Genomic DNA, 21,438 nt, shown 5'->3' with positions numbered 1-21,438 from the left:
GGAGTAACTATTAACTGTGATGTGTATTCTGTGCTGAATACTGGGGACTCGGTGGACTTTAGCACATAACCTGTTTTCTAAATACTGGTGTTAACTATAAACTGGTAGACAATGGCCGCTAAAAACAGGAGATCTACATCAATATTCATAACTGTTCTTTCAGGCTTCACCTGTAAGATCAGTAATTTGAAGAAAACAGAGGCAATAAAGTTAGAAAAGATGTTAATATCTCCTTCACCTATTAGACTACCTTTCAGCAGCTTTCATTAAGACCCTACTTTGATACAACAGCAGCAGCAGAGGCTTAACTTAATTAAATTACATTATTCCTGCTAAATTATGCTGCACTGGTATTGGGAGGGAAGTGGGGTAGATAAACTGTAGTGAGAATCTAGAGCAAGAGGAAACATTCATACTGAGCAAAAAGGGCAGAAAGTCGAGGCTTAAACAAAGAATGTAATAATCAGGGCAGGCGCAAGTGAGATAGAATAGGGACTTTAGGAGAATATAAGGGAATTACATGTAGGGATCGCAAAACAGACTAGAGGCGGTGCAAGTTCAAGATGCGTATATAAAAAGAGGAGTGCATATAATTGGACAGCTGTATCTCGGAGGCGTTGTTGCAACATTGTAAATATATGACTAATGTTTTCTCAGTTGTCACCCTTCTTAAACAAGTAATTGGGCCATGCTCCATGGGAGGGAGCAAGATACCAAAAGGAGGATCAAAGAACACATATTAACCAGATAGAAGCAAGCCTTTTAGAAGGTCACACGAAGTAATAAATAGAAAGCGATGGGCGGGCTGTAAGCCCACAGAGTAGATACAGCATTTCTCGAGGAGACATTGCATATGCTGACTAGGCAAGACCTAAAAAAATGGATGTTTACAGACATTTGAGATTTTCAAGATCTTCTTTCACCTTTAACATGAATGTGAACCATTTCAAAGTACATATCAGGACCGGTCGGATAAACGCCCACCTGTGACAAAGGCCTAGTCTCATTCTTTAAACCCAATTAGAATGGATCCACAATCCCGACAAACATACTATCCTACTACACAGAAATGTTTTACGGTACTTGGGTGTTGCTTTCAGGACTGCTGTATCGCCATATGGTCAAGGCAAAGCTGTGTTGCGGTGTTTCCACCAAAATGAGAACGTAGGTGACCAAGTGATAAAGAAATGGAAACATTTCATACTATGCTCAGGTAATTGTATATACCAAAACCTTTTACTGGAACAACCAATGGAATATAAATATTGCATCACTGATAATCACAATTAGAACATTGGAATGCTGGGAGCTCCATTGAAAACAATGGAGTGCTCCGGGCTTATCATGGCTGGTATAAGCCCGGAGCTCCAACATTCCAACGTTTCTATGTTCACAGCTCTGGCTCTGAAAAAAGGCTCCAGGGACCCTGAGGGGATTCCAATCCCCTCACGCTCCCTGAAGGCTTTGTTCTTTTTAGTTAGAGCATTCTGCCCTCTAGTGGCAGAATGTTCTAATAGCCTTATAGCCCTTCGTAGCTGTGCAATAGCCTGGAGAGGGCCTTTAATAGCCGGTATAGCCCTCTCCGGCGGGCTATAAGGCTGCAATATAGTATAGACCATCAGCTTTGAGATTACACAAGTCCCTACTTCAGGTTCCATTATCAGCTCAGAAGAAGAGAAGTCTGGACAGACCTGCTTCTGGGTGGGATTCGATGATGTAAAAGTTCGTCGGGCTCGATCCTGCGCTGTTTGTAGCAAAAATTGATACATTATATGATGTCTCTGATATGTTCACACTAAGACTTGTTCCACTGATTGGCGGTACGCTTTCTTCACACGGACAGGCAACCATTTTGATATAGATATTGTACTTGACATCACCTTCTTCCCTTTTAGCCTCCTACAAAAGAAATAATTAGTTTTTACAAGTTTAATTACCTTATCATGTATAATTAATGATCCTGATATTGAAACCGGACATGACAAACATCATTAGCACTTGAAATAGATGTATTGCTATAGATTTTGTTTATTAAATACGTTTATAAACGTTAATAGGTGCATTCACTTTTGTTTTAAAAAATATTATCAAATGAACTAAATCTGCAAAGTCTCCCAAAAACAATAAGGTGAAAGATACCCACTGGTGGGCAGACAAGTTATGGCTTTGAAGCTGAAAGTTAGTCAATTTTTATTGTTGTGGCAAACTCTGCACTTGGCAGGAACATTGCCTAGTTCCATGTAGACACCTCCTTTAACCCATCAAACTCTAAAAGGAAGAAACATGCAGATTGCATAGAAGCATGTCTTTTAATGTGTTTAAATCAGCAAAACTGTTGGCTTCTATCTTTACTTTGGTGTAAATTCTGGATATATTGCTGTAGATTGTGAATGGGAAGATGTTGAGTAAGTAATGGATTTATTTTCTTCTAAATGATCACAGTTCATCTGCAGCCCATAGAAATGGCACAACCTTAATTGTAATTATATTTATATAGCGCTTACTACCCGTGAAGCGGAGTTTAAGTGCTTTTCAGAGAGTAGCACGCTACACTGGAACCCAATGGATTAGTGGTGGTTTAGTATAGGGAAATTTAAGTTGTTAATTTGAGGATTAGACATGTGAGTCTCTTAGTTTTATTGAACAGGTGATAGGACGAATAGAGGAGGGAAGTTTCGAGATAGTGTTGTTTGGGAGATCATATTAGTTAGATGATGTTTGTAGTGAATCAAGGATGGATAGAAGAGGAAAGGGTTATATGGGAGATCGTAGTACTAAAGTGAGGGTTGGGGCGAGTCAAGGAGGACCATACTTATCAACCACAATAAATCGAATCCAGAACTCCGCTGCCAGACCACTTTAGGTTTCATTAGATTATTTCTTCTCGCTTTTGCCACTGGTAACTGGTGCTTCACCCCATACAAAATATAGACCTGGGCTTAAAATTCAGCTCCGCTCACGGAGTTTAGCCCACTTCGCATAGAGCACGGAGTTCTAAAACACTCTGCGTAGTGGCACATGGCGGAGTTTTTCCTCTTGTGCGGCTCTCCAACATTAAGTTGGCGAGCATGCGTGAGGAAAATAGTATGCTAGACCACCTCCCTGTGAGATTTCTGAACGCTGGCGGTCACAGCAGGTCTCTACCCCTCACGTTGAGAAACCTCCTGCTTGCTTTGAGGAAGCTGCCGCTCGACAAGAACATCTACTCGAGTGGCAGAAAGAAGCAGCGCACTCTTGTGCTGCGGCCATTCACACTGATTTTACAGCGTGGGACAAACTCCCAGCGCTAAAAATCAGCATGGACAGCGCAACTTACGTTACTACGCCACTTGTGGAACTCTGCGGAGTGCAGCAGAGTTTTTCCGTCACTTCGTGGAGTTCCGCATAGCAGAACACTGCGAACTACACCCAGGCCTAACAAAAAACAGATTAAAAAGGGATTCTCTAAAATCCCACTTCAACCACACTATGATGTTAGAGATGGGTGTATCATCTTTTTTTGTTCCGATATGCTTGATATATTTGCTTCCCACTTACTATCAGGATGAAAATTTTTAGTGCTAGCCTGTGACCACCACTTGCTCGATTTCTGTAGAACAAGGAAAAAGACATCTTATGCTGTACTCGGGCCTCCTGTTGGCTGGTGGGCTGAACTGATACCAAGCTGCGTAAGGTGGAAGACGGTGTGGGGAATTGCATATGCAACAAATGAAGGTGCATGAAAGGGAGGAACGAGATGAGATCAAAAGAGAAGAGAGAATGTAGAAGTTTGGTAAATGTGGTTGTAGAAGGTAGTAGTTCTTGCAAAACAGTAATATTGTCCATTGAGGTTTTGCATACTCCAAAGACGTTTATTTAGACATTAGCAGAACTAACGCCCCCATCCAGGCTTAATTCCAGCCACCATCATCCGAGGCCACCCCCAGACTATATCTAGGGTGACCTATAGACATCTATTAACCACATCTCCACTTCTTCTCGAGAGCTACCCCATGGGGTCTTCAACTCTACGTCCCTACCTTCCAGTTGAGGTCCAGTTTCCGGTGCCCACTCCGACTTAGATTTCCGACAGTGTAATTCAGCTCTGGGCCATCAACAATTTCTAGAACAAAAGTCATTACAGTTGGAAATAATTGGGAGACATCAGTTCTTTGGTCAAAATGTTGTGGCACTTACAAACATTAACATCAAGTTTGAGCAAATAAAATTAATTAACTTTGCCATTCACTAGGGTCCTAATTTTGTTTCTGTCTGCCAAAGACAGACCAATTTAAGAGCAGTAAACAGTGAATAACGGCATTGAGTCCCATTTTTATCTATACAAATCTGATTCTTCCAATCTTGCCAGAATAGCAGTATCCACTATGGTTCAAATCCAGCTGCTGACTTTGATATGTTAGTTAGCATTTCCAATATCCATGGGACGACTAATCAGTCAGTGGACTGAAGTCGTTAATTAATTTGGTTCAAGCCAGAGTCCAGTTTCCATTGGCCGGTCACACTTCTGCTCTGTGCATACTCTGAATTGTCTTTTTATAGAATCTGTTCATATCACTTTGTGATTTAGGAACTATACAAAATCTGCCTATTAAATGAATAGAATATATTTAATGAAACTGATTTTAATGGTTACTTTGAAATGCATTTTAAAATTTCAAATGCATCACAATATGTGCAAACCTGTAATTGAAATTAGAGTTCTGATGTGAACAGGAAACATTGGCAGTAAACGGAATAGTAATTGAGACATTTTGGGGAAAAATGTATACTCAGGTATCTGTCATAAGAGTTTAGAATGTCTTCATTAACAAAATAATAATTTTTTACCAGTTTCTTAAATAGGTACTTTTCCCTGCACCCAGAAATTTTCTATGTGAAGAAGAAACATTTCCCTCTGTTATCTTTTTAAAGTAAAATTTCATTTTTATTCACATTTTTAAAATGTCTTTTTTCATTAAAAATCAAAATTTAGATTTACCCTAAACAAACAACTCAAGCTCAGTGGTGTTTAATTTTTAAATTAGCTTTTACACACAACATCTCACTTTTTAAACACATTTTTAAACCGATTTTTAAAAAACTTTTTTCATGAAAAAAAACTAAAATACTTTTCTTGCACTTTAATTGAAATGTAAGTTGCACATGACTCTCGTTACACTAGTATAGGGGTAGGCGGAATGTATTGTTCCACCCGCAGTATAGGCAGAACTGTGATCACTCCGCGTTACTCTTTGACAGAGTTATGGCCAAATTGCAACAATCGCCACCTGGTGGAATGTTTCTCCCATAAGGCTCCAGAAAATGTGAGCTGACAAACCTGAGCAAGATTTGGCATCCCCAAGTGTGATTTTCTAATGCTGCCGGTGTTGGGCGGTCATGGTCAGAGGGCCGCCATTCGAGTAGATTTTATGCCGCTCAATTAGATTTTATACTCGAGTTTCCGCAAAATCAACTCAAATGGTGCTTTTACGCAACGCATGGTGTTGTTCGCACGGATTCTCAGTGCTGCTCGTGGTACCAGCGCTATATTGCAGCACAATTATTGAGTTTATTAACATTTTCAGTTCCCTAGCAACTCATGAATGGAATGAACAGTGCTTACAAACATTTCTATCAATGCACACAAGTTTCTTTAATAAGTGGAAGTGGGTCATAAGACACCAGGAATGGTTCTTATTTTATTTCCAAGTTTAGAAAAAGGTATCTTACCGGCCGGAACCTTGACAGAACTGCTCCACTCACTCCAAAGGTTTTTTACATCTGCACGTTTGTGGCACACCTGGATTTCGAAAGGGAAGTTTTTCTGAAATTGTATTTGGCAAAATTCTGGAAAGAATAAACCACGGAATGTTACATTCCACATCTCAAGAAGAACGGTTTGCTAAAGACAAATAACTCCAAGCACTGGTTACAGAACCAGCTCAAACTTAGAGTGAGAGGTAGAGTTGGATGGCAATGAAAACTTATCCAAATTTTAAGGGAATGTTAAATCAAAGGGAGAAATCTCTGGCAAAAAATCCCTCAAAATACTATCAATTTTCCTTCTATTGGGGAAACACCATCTGTGAATTCCCCTTCAGAGTTAGAACTTCCTCCAGAAATTGAAGGGTTTTAGATTACCTCCCAACTCTAAATCGTGGAATTAAACTATCTTTGTCTAGTATTCCGTGGTCCTTCATGCACACGGTGCTCACCGAAGCCATGATAGGTATAGTTGATAATGGCGCTCTTTACACCATAGTCATCTGTATTTATTTTATATCAGAGTTAATATACTTGGGTTTGTATTTTTTTTAGTGAAAGTTAAAACTTACCAGATTCTTTCCATTCGTTTATGTCTTGGGACATGCAATCTATCTAAAATAGAGAATTTATAATTACTGATGGTACATATGTTGACTACAACAGTCAGAAACGATGCAACAAGTATAGAGGCTGAATCGCCTCAATCAATATTCCATATTCTTTTTTTCTTGCATTTGGCTGCACAACTCTTTAGTGAAAATATCTTTCTGAAAATAATCACTGCTTATGGAATTGTGCTGAGAAGGTGTGGAAATGTTAATAGCTACATCTGCAGTTTTATTGTGCAAAAACATTCAATTATGGTTGAGGTAGGAGCAAATGGCAATTACCTCTTCCTGTCAATTACTAACACCAGCTAGTAACTACCCCACTCTTAAAGAAAGGTTGCTTGCTGCTTAGGGGGCCAATAATTAAGATGCTCCATTGGCTGACAAGAGGGTAGAACTGGCCAATCAGAAAAATATATTGAAAAATCAGTTTGTTTTGTTTGAAGATTTATTTTTGGGGCTGGGGAAAAATTTCTACTGTGATGTGTACTGTAGAAAACCTTTTGAACTCTCTTACTCATCTGGCGAGGAGCAGACATGTGCAAAAGTGCATTTTCTCTAGTCCATTATTTATGTAATCAGGCTCATGGTATATTGAGAAATAGTGCCAACAAGACAGGAGGATGTAAAACGCAGGTGGGAGTCTAGGCTCAGTACACGCTGCGAGGTTCATGCGTTGCCTTAGCGCAACCTCAAGAAGCAGCCAATGAAAATCAAGAACGACTCAAATCAGACATGTCAAAATTTTAGGAAATACAACTGCCATTTTTACACAAAAAGAAGACTGGAAATACATGGACCACACCGCAGAGTGAGGCTAGGAACTGTGTTATGGCGGTAGTCCACAAATATAGTAACCCTTCTGCATATCCCATTCTAAATCTCAGGCATAAGCCAGCCCCAAACCATGTGTTCTTTAATGAGTGGAGATTGTATCTTGAAAGGAAGCAAATGAAGAAAGAGATAAGAACATTCAATCACAAAAGGTATAACATATGTAGGTATTATTGAGAAAATGAAGGGAACAGAGATGGGGAAGTAAATATGAGGATTTGGACTGAGATAAACAAGGAACAAAAAAGAAAAAGAGAGAAAGAGGGAATTGGGAAATGGTGGGAAGAGATAGCAGGAGAGGGAGTGTGTTAGACCTGACATCCTTGGCATGGTTTTCCCCCATCTTTTTGCCTCTGACTCATGTATTTTTGATGCTGTGCTGGATTTCGTTTTTGCTGGTTTAGATGCTTTGGACCCTCTGCCACTGCTGATCAGTGTCAGAGGGTAAGTGCTCCCTCTGTAAATTGTCATATTGATTGGGTATACCTGATTGGCATATCTGTATCACCAGGAGGTCCCTAGTAAAGTGCACTGTGTGTGCCAGGGCTGGTGATGACAGATGCTACTAGTGGGCCTGCGGCGCAGATTGCGCCACCCACATGAGTAGCTCAAAAAGGGGGTCTCAGGCCTGCCAGCGCAGGGCCTGTGTGCAGTCAGTGACTGCCATGTCTGCCTGGCCAGTGTCCCCACTGGCTGGGCTTAACCCTCCCCTGTCTGTGCACATCAGCCACCCCTATGGAAGGCTCCAGGTACCCCCTGGGTAGGGTGCAGTGAATGGATAGGGTAGAGCGTGTACTAGTGCAGGTCACATGCTCTGGTAGAGAGCAGCAGCCACTTTGTGTGCTCACTGCTGTAGGGCTGTAGGGCTCCCTAGGGTAGCCTGGGGAGGCTGGTCCCATTGGATCCCAGCCTATCTCCCTATAGGAACAAGATGGAACATCCATGAAAGATATCCCTGAACTCAGAATTAAATGACACATCCTTTGGTGAAGGTTGTTTTTGGATCCTGGGGTTGAGAATAGCATTTTTAGAAGTGGCTGTTCTTTTGTATAAACCTTTCTGTGTGCCTGGGCCTGTGTGTGGAATGCCTGCGTGACAGGAGCTGCAGGGCCCCGGAGGGGGTTGGAGTCAGCCCAGGGGTGAAAGGCGACATCTGTTGCCCGGGGAAGGGGAGAGAGAAGAGCCTGATAGTGCTGGGCTGTGCCTGCCTGACCACCGTGCTGGCTAACTCCCCTGCCGATCCACTGTCACCTCTGGCCCTGAAGCTGTCAGGAAGAAGAACACCAGAAACATTCCAGAGCCAAGGATCCCCTTGCACAAAGGACTTCAAAGGCGTTCAGGGGTATAAGGGAAGGACCCCTTACTACAGAAGATTAGATTCTGAAATTCTACAATCAAGACGGACCCTCTGCTGGAAGGAGGACGGCGAGAGAACCAAAGGAAGATTGCCTTGCTGTGTGCTCTAAGGGCTGACCTGTTCTGCTGTATCACTGGAAGCTGAGGAGGAGAAAGGGACTTTGCTGTGGGCTGTGTCCCTGCCTGCTTGAAACTGCTGAGACTTTGCTGTGTGCTGTGCCTACAGCTTGAATCTCCAAGGGCCTGAGAAGAGCTGGCTCCCTGTCTGCAACCCAGGAACATAAAGGTTGCCCAAGGCTACAAGAATCTGCTGTGCCCCCCCCCCCTGAAGCTGCTGTGTGGCGAGGAGATCGTGCAACCGTGTGCTTTGCCTGTTTAGCGCATTGGCTGCTCTTTACTGCTTGAGAGCGCCGCGCTGACCCAGCCTGCTGCAGGGCCAAAGTCGACGTGTTCATCGACACGTGTGTGGGGCAGACCGGAGACCTGTGAGCCTCTGCAGCGCAAGGGGCGCTGAAAAACAATTGCTGGCCGTATCACCGCCGCTGCCCGGGGCCAGAGAACCTCCGAGGGAAGCGCCATCCTGATCGGCGCTGAACCGGCGAAGAACGAAGCCGCCGCGCTCCCATTGGTGGAGGGAGCCGAGCCCCCTCACTAACGCCGCGACGGGATTGGCCCGTGCGGCGCAGCGTCATCAGCAGTGCTGGGCCGTGATTGGCCTAGGGAGCGGAGCGTCATCGTTGCCTGTCCCGGGAGCCGCACTGCCATTGGCTGACTCCCGGGTGCTGTGGAGGCTCGCCTGAGGAGCCGCAAGGGGATTGGCTGCCTTCGCTGAGGCAGCTGAAGAAGCCGAGGAATCAGCGCGATCACCGCCGGGCCCGGGAAGAAGTGACCTGACCTCGCCGAGGGATCTCCGCATGTGCTCCAGCCCCTGGCCTGCCGTCTCTGCTCCCCGCTGCTCTTTGAAGGATCCAGAGCGGGCGGAGAGCGTCCGGAGACCGGCCGGGCGGGAGCCACACTGAGCCTTCCCCCGCGAGGTGCCCCTGGGGGACCCGCGTCACCGCGAGCACGGGGAAAGAAGTCCCCCCTCCCTCAGGATACCGGGTGAGACGCGCTAGGAGCGCTTGTGGTCCCTGAAGCCAGGGGACCATGGGGGCATAGTTTAATCACGCTGGCATTGTTTCTTTGCTCATTTGGAGAGCATTGTCAACCCAATAACTCTGGCATATCTTCAAAACGCTGGCATTGTTTGGACTGCTCGTTTTTAGAGCGTAGCCATTATAAATCGGTGGCATTAGGTTTAATACTGATTTGAAGAGACTTGAGACATTTGTTTTTATGTGACAACTTCCTGAAACTACGTACCACCATTAAGATTAAGTGCCTCATTTTAATAATGAAGTGATTATCGTGCAACTGCTTGATTTACCCTGCTGAAACTAGATAAAGTTATATATTTTTATAAAAATATACTTACCTGTGTGGTCTCAGTTTGTGGTGGATTGGGGATTATTGTTGGGTTAAGTGCAAATGTTATCCACATTGTCTCCGAGTTTAGCCTAGACTGCTCGCGCCATGCTACCTAGAGGGTGAGCAGGGGTTATCTCAGAGGGTTATTCCGTCGCCCTGACCGGAGCTAGGGGTCCCTACTTGGGCCAAGGTACTTACCTTTGCCAACCAGAGACTCCCGGTTCTAACAGAGTGGATATAGATGAAAGAACCGAGAGGCTGTGGAGCAAGCGAAACAAAGCACTGAGAGGAACAGGCCAGGAAATAGAGCATAGAGTTAAAGACAAATAAGAGAGAAAGCAAAATAACATTAATAGAAACCTGTGTTTATAGTGTATTAATTACTCACTGCTATAAATAACAGTTGCGACAAATATCTCATTTTTACGGTACTCCGATTACTCTCTGCAGAACAATGGAAGATTGAGACTATAAAGAAATATATGGAGCCCAGAAACCAAGAAAAGAATAGGAAAGGAGAGAACAAAGGAAGGTAGATCTGCATGGTCTTTTTTACAAGTTTGTTATCAATTTTACCTCTGTCCATCTAATACTGCCTTCTTCTCTGTATCTCGCTCTTTTTAAGAATACGTGCTTCTGGCGCTTCCATGTCATCGTCAAAGTGCCGTTCAACTTGGAGAAGTTAAGGATAGCCGGAGCTTCGTACTTCACTGAAAGGACAAAAGTCACTGAAGCATCACTGTGACCTTCTTTAAACCAGAAAGGCCCCCCGCAGCCTGGTGCGGGGGGCCAGGATCTAAAGGGACGCCATGTTGAATAGCGTTTCACATGCAAAAACCACCTGGTGTCCACCACGGCTCTAAGACGCTTTGCACTTAAGCCTTCTATGCACCTGATGTACTAACAATTGTATTTGCTTCAGACAGTTTTAAATGGGAAGTTGGGTTTTGGGGTATTAAATTGACCAAAGCGATCCAGTCGTTGTATATATTCCAACGTATATTGTGTTACATAGTTTACACTTTCTCCCTCCTTGATATCTTACAACACATTTCCAGTGGATATGATGCACGTGAAACATTAGTACTTTACGTAGAGAACTTATGCTAAAACATTCATATAAAGAAACAAAGTACCGTGTGCGTAGCACATCAACATAAGTAACACCGGATGTGTCTCAAAGGATATCTAGGAGCAGGAAAGATGGAAGCTGCTAAATATAAAAAAGTGATTGAAGCTAAATTGAAAACAATAAAGTGACTGGATAGTTCTTGCAATTTGTATTGTTGTGACCATCCAATACCCCAAAAATGTGTCTGTCTGAATTTCCCTTTTATTTGTTTCACAAAAGGGGAAACCTACCTACGTTTGGATCAGTAACAACTCACTGCACTCAATAATATTTAACCAGAATCTCTTTGCTCCTTAGGTCATTAGAGACTCAATATCTTGACAGGAATTATTATTGAGCTGTGTATTAAGAAAGCCTCTCAAATCCATCTAATAATTTGGGGGAAATAGTTTTCAAATCTTTTACTTTCAATCGACTCTCATCTCATGTACGTATATGGCTTGTAGAAATTAGATGCATATCCAACGTAAGTCACTTTAGGAAAAGAACAAGTTTGAAAAAGCTGCAACCTGAGGAGCTTTTGAAAGATGCAGAATATCAGCTGCAGAAATATCTTCGATTCTTATACCAAGCTATTGGGTAGAGGACTCCCATTCCGCAAGTTGGACGATTAAAAAGTGCTGATTTTATAAACTAAAGATAACAATATGAATATTATTATTAGTAGTAGTAGTAGTAGTATTAATAATAATACTAATAATTATAATAACCATAATAATGATTATTATAATCCTTATGGTTGTTGTTCTTCTTCTTATCATTATTATTATTGTATTATTGTTGTTATGTTTATTATTGTTATTTCTCTTATTATCATTATTATTAATACTAATATTGGTAGTAGTAGTGGTGTTAGTATTATTAATATTATCTTCATCATCATCATCCTCATATGATCAGATCCCAGGAAGGCCAGGCTTGATTTTCATCTTTTCGACATTAAAGCCAGAAGGGTACTGTAGACCTGGACTGCAAATTCCGTTCCGCTCGCGGAATTTGCGGAATTTGGGTAATTCCGTGTTCTGCGGAGAACGCGGAATTGCCAAAAATTCCATGATCCGCGCCTTCGTGTTTTTTTTTTATTGTTCGCGCTTTCAAAATGCGTGTTTGCAAGATATTTCTCCCAAGCACGCAAACAGCGTTCGCGAACAGGAAAAAAGCATTGTGAACGGGCGGAACAAGCAATTCCGTGCATTTGCTGTACTTTTGCGTGCTCGCAGACATTTTTTACCATTTCACGGAGCTTTACGTAGCGTGACTACACAAATTCCGCCCACCTAATACTGCTTGTAAATGCACTGATAGATGGTTTTGCTGATCATTCAGAACCTTCCAATAATAGCGCAGAGTGGCAGCTTGGTTTCTCGTGATGGAAGTGGCCGCTGGTAACGTATTACTGCCACAGCTAGATTTATGTTACTGTGCATAACTATATAATGTGCTGTAAACATATGTGCTTTATATAGGGACTCAATTGTATTTAATGTTCAACATTTTTCACAGTGGTAATTAGTGATAAAAAAGCATAACGTAACGTGTATTTGTAAAGCACACATTCATCCAAGGGTATCTTGGCGCTGAATAACAGACGTTGATTGCTACGCAACTCAATGATACTCATGTTATCGACCTCAGAGGGATGAAACCTATGACTATGAGGTTGAACACAGGCCTATATAGTGGTCGCATTAGTCCACTAAGCCACCCAGTGATGAAAAAGCTTAGCAAGAGTAAGTGAGCATCAAGATTCTCGGGTCAAAAACAGAATTGTAAATATCCAAGGCAGACGTACCAGAATCATTGAGCCGCAGGGCAATGTTATCCGATGAATAGCAGCATCCGCTCATGCACGATTCAACCCGTACGGTAATGAATGCTTTTACGATTACGTAGTCTTTATCAATAGTACACTGCATAGAGCTTCCGGCTGAGAACATTTGTTGGTTACTTGTATCATCGTTCTCACTGAAAAAAAGACCATTAAAAGGACAGTCTGAGTCCAGAGCCGGCAATTTTTAAAAAACTTTAGAACTGAGTTAGAGTGGCTGGTCCATCATACAAGTGATTTGAACAAAGTCCCCCTGCACTTTTACAGGTGATATTGTTGATTAATACAGATCCATAATCTCTACAAGTGTTGTCAGAATTCAAATCCTAAATCCCATCTCTTACATTCTCCCTAAGTTGAATTTCACACTATCTCTAAATCAGTTCTCTGCTGTGAATTTTAGGCAGCATAATTTATTGGAAGAATATTCAAATCCTGAACTCTCAGGCAAATGCTTGGTCGTAAAGGTTTTTAAAGTTATTCGGTTGTCACCAGCCAGTTATTTTGGGTTTCACCAAAAGATGAAGCCCGCCCTCTTACAAGCTCAAACAACTTGCTCTAGCCTCAGAGTTACTGTGAACTCTTGTGATTGTTGGTACTTAACGCAAAACACTCACTTCACATTGAGGAAACCTTATTCAATTACCCTTTGAGTGGGCGAATAGATGGTAAACTATGAAATTTGTGGTGTTATGCCAATATTGCTATAACTAAGTCACAATTGCTGTTATTTAGCAACTAGCCAGAATGGCCAATATTTCGCTCATCTTTGTACTAATTCTACTATGTCAAAATCTATCACAAAATCCATCACAAGGTACCATTCTGTTTTTTCAAATGTTGATTTATCTTTATCCAAGGGATTTTGCTACTTACGTGTAGTACAAACGATAGGTTGTACCGATTTGTGATGCAACATCTTCCCAAGTGCAGACTGCAGTACTGGAGTCACGAGTAAGGTAACAGCTTAAATTTGTGGGACCACTTGTTTCTAATTCTATAACACAAAACAAAAAATCCATAGAAATGTATTTTTTATGGGCTGGATCGTTATTCCAAAAATGACTCATTTGCTAATTAGCAGAACATTCTTTTTTTTAATGTTGTACAGAACATTCTGGTGAAACAGATTGACTTGTCAAAGACCTGATAAGAGATTTTGCCCAAAAAGGTTTCACAAAATGTCTTAAGTGTGTTAACTTCTTCTCTTGTGATACATATATGCATACATTAAATATTGCACCTCTCGACCAAAACTACCTTAGTCAGAAACATAGAACACATTAGTTTTAAATATTTTTACTATCTACTGAGAAAGGACAAGGAGAATTGTGGTTTTCAAGAGGGATGTTTCTAGATCACTACTAATAATTGCTAATAAAAATACATATGTCATTCAATATATATATTCTGAGGGATATCTTTGAATCCTAGCCTACAAATGCTTATAACAATGCATAAATCACTGTAATTTGAGAATATTTCAAGATATAGCCTGAAAACGTGAATAATATAACACATAAAAACAGTAATAAACTGTCCTTTTAGGCATATCTGTGGGTTTCAGCGTATATATGCTTATAACTAGCGCATTAAATATACATATTTTGAAGGATGTCTCTTGATATTCAAATTTTTTTAGAATCCTTGTCTAATTGTGTTTTGAAATTAATTTTCTGAATTTATTTTTAGGTCTCGCCTGTCGATGCGCATGCGCATCGAGCTTGCGAGACTATTGCGGCTTAAACAACCTTTAACTAACAAGCAAGGAATCGTGGCGATTCCTTGCAGTGCCCGTGACTTTTAAGCTCAATGCGCATGTGCATTGAGCTTAAAAGCGCGTGCACATCAGTTCCCTCAGCCGCAATCGCCGTCTGTTCCCTCAGCCGCATTCCTCCGACACCTTTTGAAGTGAAGCTTAGCTTCACTTCAAAGGCCCCGGCTTCTTCACACCCACATGCCGCTCTCCCCGCTCCGCCCCCTCCCGCGTCTTCACACGTCTCACGGCCGGCAGGCCGTCTCGTATTTCTCCTCCCTCCCTCGCCTCCCTCCCTCAGCACGGGTACAGTCGGGACCACTCTGTGCGCTTGCTTTTGGATTTCGCAGCACTTTCCCAGTTGCCTTATTAGCCACCCGGGGTGTCACCAAAGTGCCTTGATTAATGCCGTGGCAGTGGAGAGGGGTGCCCCTGCTGTCACAAAGTGAATCACATTTTTCAACTTCTCGCCCCAATAGTTCCGCTCCCCAGCCTCTCTCCTGCCCGTCACTTTCCACCCTCGTTGCACTAAAAGCGAAAGTAAGTAAAAGCGCCTCGTTTAACAAAGCCCTTTACTTCCTGACCAAGAGAATGCCCGAAAATACAGGTATTTCAATGCAGGCTAGTCATGTCTTGCTCCCAGCACACAGTGTGCTCCTAAACATACATCTCTTCTTTGCTGCTCCTAAGTGTCTATCAGCGTCTATACCCTATGTCTTTGCACCCCTCCCTCCCCTGCACACCATCCCACACGGTCCCCAACTACCCCCAAAACATTTTAACCTCAGTCTGCCACACTTCCTCTCTCTCTGAGCCTGTCTCTTCTGCTATCCCAGAACTCACGAACAGGCTCCTCTCCCCATGAGTCTTTCCCACTGCCCTCCCTACTTGAGGCCCTCAGTTCATCTCTTCCTCTCCTCCTGCAAAACTTTCAGGTGAGTTGTATCTCCCCCTGCCATTTGCTCTGGCCCCTCCCACCTGTCCATCAACCTTCCGGTGCCCTGGTGCTGCAGTCATAGCTAACTCTTGCATCGGCTCTTGCTGGCTATCGGCTTATTGCTAAATTAGCCACCTCTTTCTTCATTCAACCCTCAATTCCGTCATGATGTGGACCTGTTTCACCCTCACACAATCTGCCCTCTCTTGCCCTCGGTGCCTTTCAGTTACTCTCAATGTCCCAGTCATTTAACTCCTTAACACATACGTAAAAATAATTGCCATTTATAACGCCAATAGCGCCAACAAATACAGACCTACGACATAAGTAAAACACATTGACCTTTACATGCACAGCCACTGAAAATGAATTTGCATTATTTCTGCAAGTGTTTTTTTTATGCCGTTAGGAAATATTTATTTATATTTACGTTTCCAGGCCGTAGTTGGGTATAAGTTCCAGGAATCGAGCAGATACTAACTTTTAGTATTAACTTTCGATAAAGTACATCTGCTGCTTTGAAGTTCTTTTTTTTTTTTTTTTTTTTTTTTACCTGAGTCCAGTATTTTTTTTAAGCTTTCTGGTCGTGTCTCATATCCTGAAGAATACCACATTTTTCCAGTTGGTAATTTTTATTTAATGCGGTGTGATGGGAAGAATCATTTGTCTCTTTAATGAGTAAAGAGTGCCAGACCCATTTAAAGAAGTTATTGCCGAGTAGATATATTAATCAATTGGCTGTGAGCCTACAAAAACATGACATCCACCGCATCCACCACCACCGCATCCACCACCACCACCACACCCACCACCACTACATCCACCACCACATCCACTACAACCACCACCGCATCCACTACAACCACCACCGCATCCACCGCATCCACCACATCCACCGCATCCACCACCACATCCACCGCATCCACCACCACATCCACCACATCCACCATCACATCCACCACCACCACCACATCCACCCTCACCTCCACATCCACCATGACATCCACCGCCACATCCACCACCACATCCACCACCGCCACATCCACCACCACCACATCCACCACCACTTCCACCGCATCCACCACCACCGCATCCACCACCACCACATCCACCACCACTTCCACCACCACCGCATCCACCACCACTACATCCACCACCACATCCACCACAACCACCACCCCATCCACCACCACCACCGCATCCACCACCACCACCGCATCCACCATCACCACATCCACCGCATCCACCACCACCGCATCCACCACCACATCCACCATCACCTCCACATCCACCATGACATCCACCGCCACATCCACCACATCCACCACCACCACATCCAACACCACCGCATCCACCACCACACCCACCACCACTACATCCACCACCACATCCACCCCATCCACCACCCCATCCACCACCACATCCACCACCACATCCACCATCACCTCCACCATCACCTCCACCACCATCACGTCCACCACCGCCACATCCACCACCACATCCACCACCACTTCCACCACCACCACCGCATCCACCACCACCACCGCATCCACCACCACCACCCCCACCACCACTACATCCACCACCACATCCACCACAACCACCATCCCATCCACCACCACAGCATCCACCACCACCACCGCATCCACCACCACATCCACCACCACCGCATCCACCATCACATACACCACTACCACCACATCCACCATCACCACCACCACCACATCCACCGCATCCACCACCACCGCATCCACCACCACCGCATCCACCACCACACCCACCACCACTACATCCACCATCACATCCACCACATCCACCATCACCTCCACATCCACAATGACATCCACCACCACCACATCCACCACCACCGCATCCACCACATCCACCACCACCACCACCCCCACCACCACTACATCCACCACCACATCCACTACAACCACCACCCCATCCATCACCGCATCCACCACATCCACCGCATCCACCACATCCACCGCATCCACCACATCCACCGCATCCACCACATCCACCGCATCCACCACATCCACCGTATCCACCACCACATCCACCGCATCCACCACCACATCAACCATCACCACCACATCCACCATCACATCCACCACCACCACCACATCCACCACCACATCCACCATCACCTCCACATCCACCATGACATCCACCGCCACATCCACCACCACATCCACCACCGCCACATCCACCACCACTTCCATCCACCACATCCACCACCACTTCCACCACTACATCCACCACCACATCCACCACAACCACCACCCCATCCACCACCGCATCCACCACCACCACCGCATCCACCACCACCGCATCCACCACCATATCCACCACAACATCCACCACCACATCCACCATCACCACCACATCCACATCTACATCCAGCCTTAACCTCCACATCCACCATGACATCCACCACCACATCCACCACCACCACATCCAACACCACCGCATCCACCACCACCACCGCATCCACCACCACCACCGCATCCACCACCACCACCGCATCCACCACCACCACCACACCCACCACCACATCCACCACACCCACCACCACATCCACCACCACAACCACCACCCCATCCACCACCACCACCACATCCACCATCACCTCCACATCCACCATCACCTCCACATCCACCGCCACATCCACCACATCCACCACCATCACATCCACCACCGCCACATCCACCACCACCACCGCATCCACCACCACCACCGCATCCACCACCACCACCACCACTACATCCACCACCACATCCATCACCCCATCCACCACCACCACCGCATCCACCACCACATCCACCGCATCCACCACCACCGCATCCACCACCACATCCACCATCACCACCACATCCACCATCACATCCACCACCACCACCACCACCACATCCACCATCACCTCCACCACCACTACCACCACCACATCCACCATCACCTCCACCACCACTACCACCACCACATCCACCATCACCTCCACATCCACCATGACATCCACCACCACCGCACCCACCACCACTACATCTACCACCACATCCACTACAACCACCACCCCATCCACCACCACCACATCCGCCGTATCCACCACCGCATCCACCACCACATCCACCACCACATCCACCATCACATCCACCATCACATCCACCATCACATCCACCACCACCACCACATCCACCACCACATCCACCATCACCTCCACATCCACCATGACATCCACCACATCCACCACCACCACCACCACATCCACCACCGCCACATCCACCACCGCCACATCCACCACCACCACATCCACCACCACTTCCACCACCACCGCATCCACCACCACCACATCCACCACCACCGCATCCACCACCACCGCATCCACCACCACTACATCCACCGCATCCACCACCACATCCACCACCACATCCACCGCATCCACCACTTCCACCGCATCCACCACTTCCACCGCATCCACCACCACCACATCCACCGCCACCACATCCACCACCGCATCCACCACCACATCCACCACCGCATCCACCACCTCATCCACCACCGCATCCACCACATCCACCATACCCAACACCATCACTTCCACCACCACATCCACAACCACCGCATCCACCACCACCACATCCACCACCACCACATCCACCACATCACCACCACATCCACCACATCACCACCACATCCACCACATCACCACCACATCCACCACCTCCACCACCCCCACATCCACCAACACATCCACCCCCACATCCACCACCATCACCACCACATCCACCATCACCACCACCACCACATCCACCACCACCATATCCCCCAGATCCACTCACCCTCAACACCTCACCCTCAACCCCTCACCCTCACTCACCCTCACCCTCACTCACCCTCAACCCCTCACCCTCAACCCCTCACCCTCAACCCCTCACCCTCACTCACCCTCACCCTCAACCCCTCACCCTCAACCCCTCACCCTCACAACACATATTGTGTTACAATAGGTGTCACATTTGCGAAAGATAAAACTATCTAGAGATGTAGCATAACGACCAGAGCTGCCATATAAGTCACGTAAATACAAAACATGTTGCATTCCAAATGCTATAGGTGTCACTCATCCATTTGCAAAACGAAAAATGTCAAACTCTTCTATTGCGAGACCTATTGCATTTTCAATGCTTGTTTAATTTAGGACTCTGATTAACATGCAAGCGATCCAGTAGAAAGCACAAAGGAAAAGAGGATTGCTCTCTCTCCCACTTAGGTATTCTGAGAAATGTTACGGTGAGTTTCCCCCACTTATCATGCAGGACTCAATCATTGAAAAAAAATGTTTTAACTGCGACACTAAGACCCTGACATTGTAATATCAGAATGCTTCGCAGAAGCAATTTAAGCGAAGCATTATTGTTTTTGTGCCACCACAGACGCACACATATGTTATGACACAACATTCTGTTGGATTCACAAAATATGTTCTCTATAAATATTGATGAGACAGAAACTCCATTCATAAATCCCCTGAATGCCGGAAAAGGCGGGAATAAAGGCTGTGATAGACAGTTGACCTACATTACTCCATTCATATTTGCAAAATTGCATTTTTGCATTGCAGTCCCTGTTCCTGAATGTCACCGGCATAAGAAGGAGAATCTAGACGCCCCCAGGGCCGCCAACTGCTCCCCCCAGAGACGGCGTCCGCATCCCCAAAGTGGAAGCTGCTCCTCGCGGACAGCTTTCACTTTGCATATGCAACAGCCGCTCCTTTGAGAAGTCGGCGTGTCATCATTGGTTTGCAACAGCAATTGTGATTACGGGTCTGCGTCACATTTTGTTGCAATTTTTATAGAGTGGGGATGACCCTTCCGTGCCCCCTCTAGGGAGTCAGAATGTATCAAAAAGACATTTGTGAATTGCAAGGTATGTTTGTACTGTGCAACATAGGACTTTGCAAGCGCAAAAACCTTTAATGCACTGTAATCTCTTTTTTTTATTTCTTAACAGAGGGACACTCCCCCAGCATCTTATTTCCAGCTTGGAAGCCACTACACCTTGTAGACAAGACAGTAAAGATACCTTTGTAGTCCTAACCACTTCCTAGCCTTCGTCGTTGACGGGCGGCAACGGGAAAGTACCAACTTTAATTATAGAAGTTAGCAAACTGCCACCCAACAGAAGTGAGTTTCAGAACACTGAGCAGACTTCCTTAGAGGGAACTTGAGATCTGTCAACAACTCTAACTCTGTGACCCGAATGAGCAACCCAGTCGCTGTAATACGGGATATTCCGCATAGCACAAGTCGTTAGATGATCTACCGCGAGCCCTAACATATAGCGCCACCGAAACCGCAGACGCTTCTTCCCGAGAACACTACCATCATGACTAGCCATGTGGTTCCATGTGACAGTGTCTGGGAAATCACAACCACTGATGCCCGAGCAAGGCTCTGAAAGTTAGCACAGCAACACAGCGGCACGAAGTACAACAAGCATTGGCAAAGCTAATAGGTAAGCATGTGGCAAGCTTTTTATTTTTTTCAATTATTGTCAAATGCATGCATAGATTGAACATTTAAAACTAATAAAAAGTAAAAATGCATCAGTACAAGTGTTGTGTGCACATGTTTGCCAAATAAATGTAACAAAAAAACACTCATCCAGAAATTACATTAGAACAAAATATGAAATTAAAGCATATGTTGATTCACGAGTCTTGGCATTAAAGTGAACTAATGTTTAGGTGGATGTGCACATGCACACAAGAGA

At 44.9% G+C, this 21,438-nt stretch overlaps 1 protein-coding gene across 2 annotated transcripts in view; it reads right to left on the bottom strand.

Annotated features, from left to right (window-relative positions):
- IL12RB1 (interleukin 12 receptor subunit beta 1) overlaps positions 1 to 21,438 on the bottom strand; it is a 58,541-nt gene that overhangs the window by 10,058 nt on the left and 27,045 nt on the right. For both annotated transcript variants that reach the window (XM_078671166.1, XM_078671165.1), the window contains 7 exons: positions 13,847 to 13,967; positions 12,935 to 13,107; positions 10,587 to 10,720; positions 6,315 to 6,357; positions 5,710 to 5,826; positions 4,020 to 4,102; positions 1,692 to 1,899 (listed from right to left, as the gene is read on the bottom strand). In XM_078671166.1, coding sequence (XP_078527292.1) covers positions 1,692 to 1,899; positions 4,020 to 4,102; positions 5,710 to 5,826; positions 6,315 to 6,357; positions 10,587 to 10,720; positions 12,935 to 13,107; positions 13,847 to 13,967 — 879 coding nt within the window. The remainder of the gene's footprint in view (positions 1 to 1,691; positions 1,900 to 4,019; positions 4,103 to 5,709; positions 5,827 to 6,314; positions 6,358 to 10,586; positions 10,721 to 12,934; positions 13,108 to 13,846; positions 13,968 to 21,438) is intronic.

This window comes from Lissotriton helveticus, chromosome 12 (assembly GCF_964261635.1).
Source record: "Lissotriton helveticus chromosome 12, aLisHel1.1, whole genome shotgun sequence".
Classification (NCBI taxonomy): Eukaryota; Metazoa; Chordata; class Amphibia; order Caudata; family Salamandridae; genus Lissotriton; species Lissotriton helveticus.
Note: the sequence above shows the minus strand (reverse complement) of the source record. Positions and strands in the feature narration are given on the sequence as shown.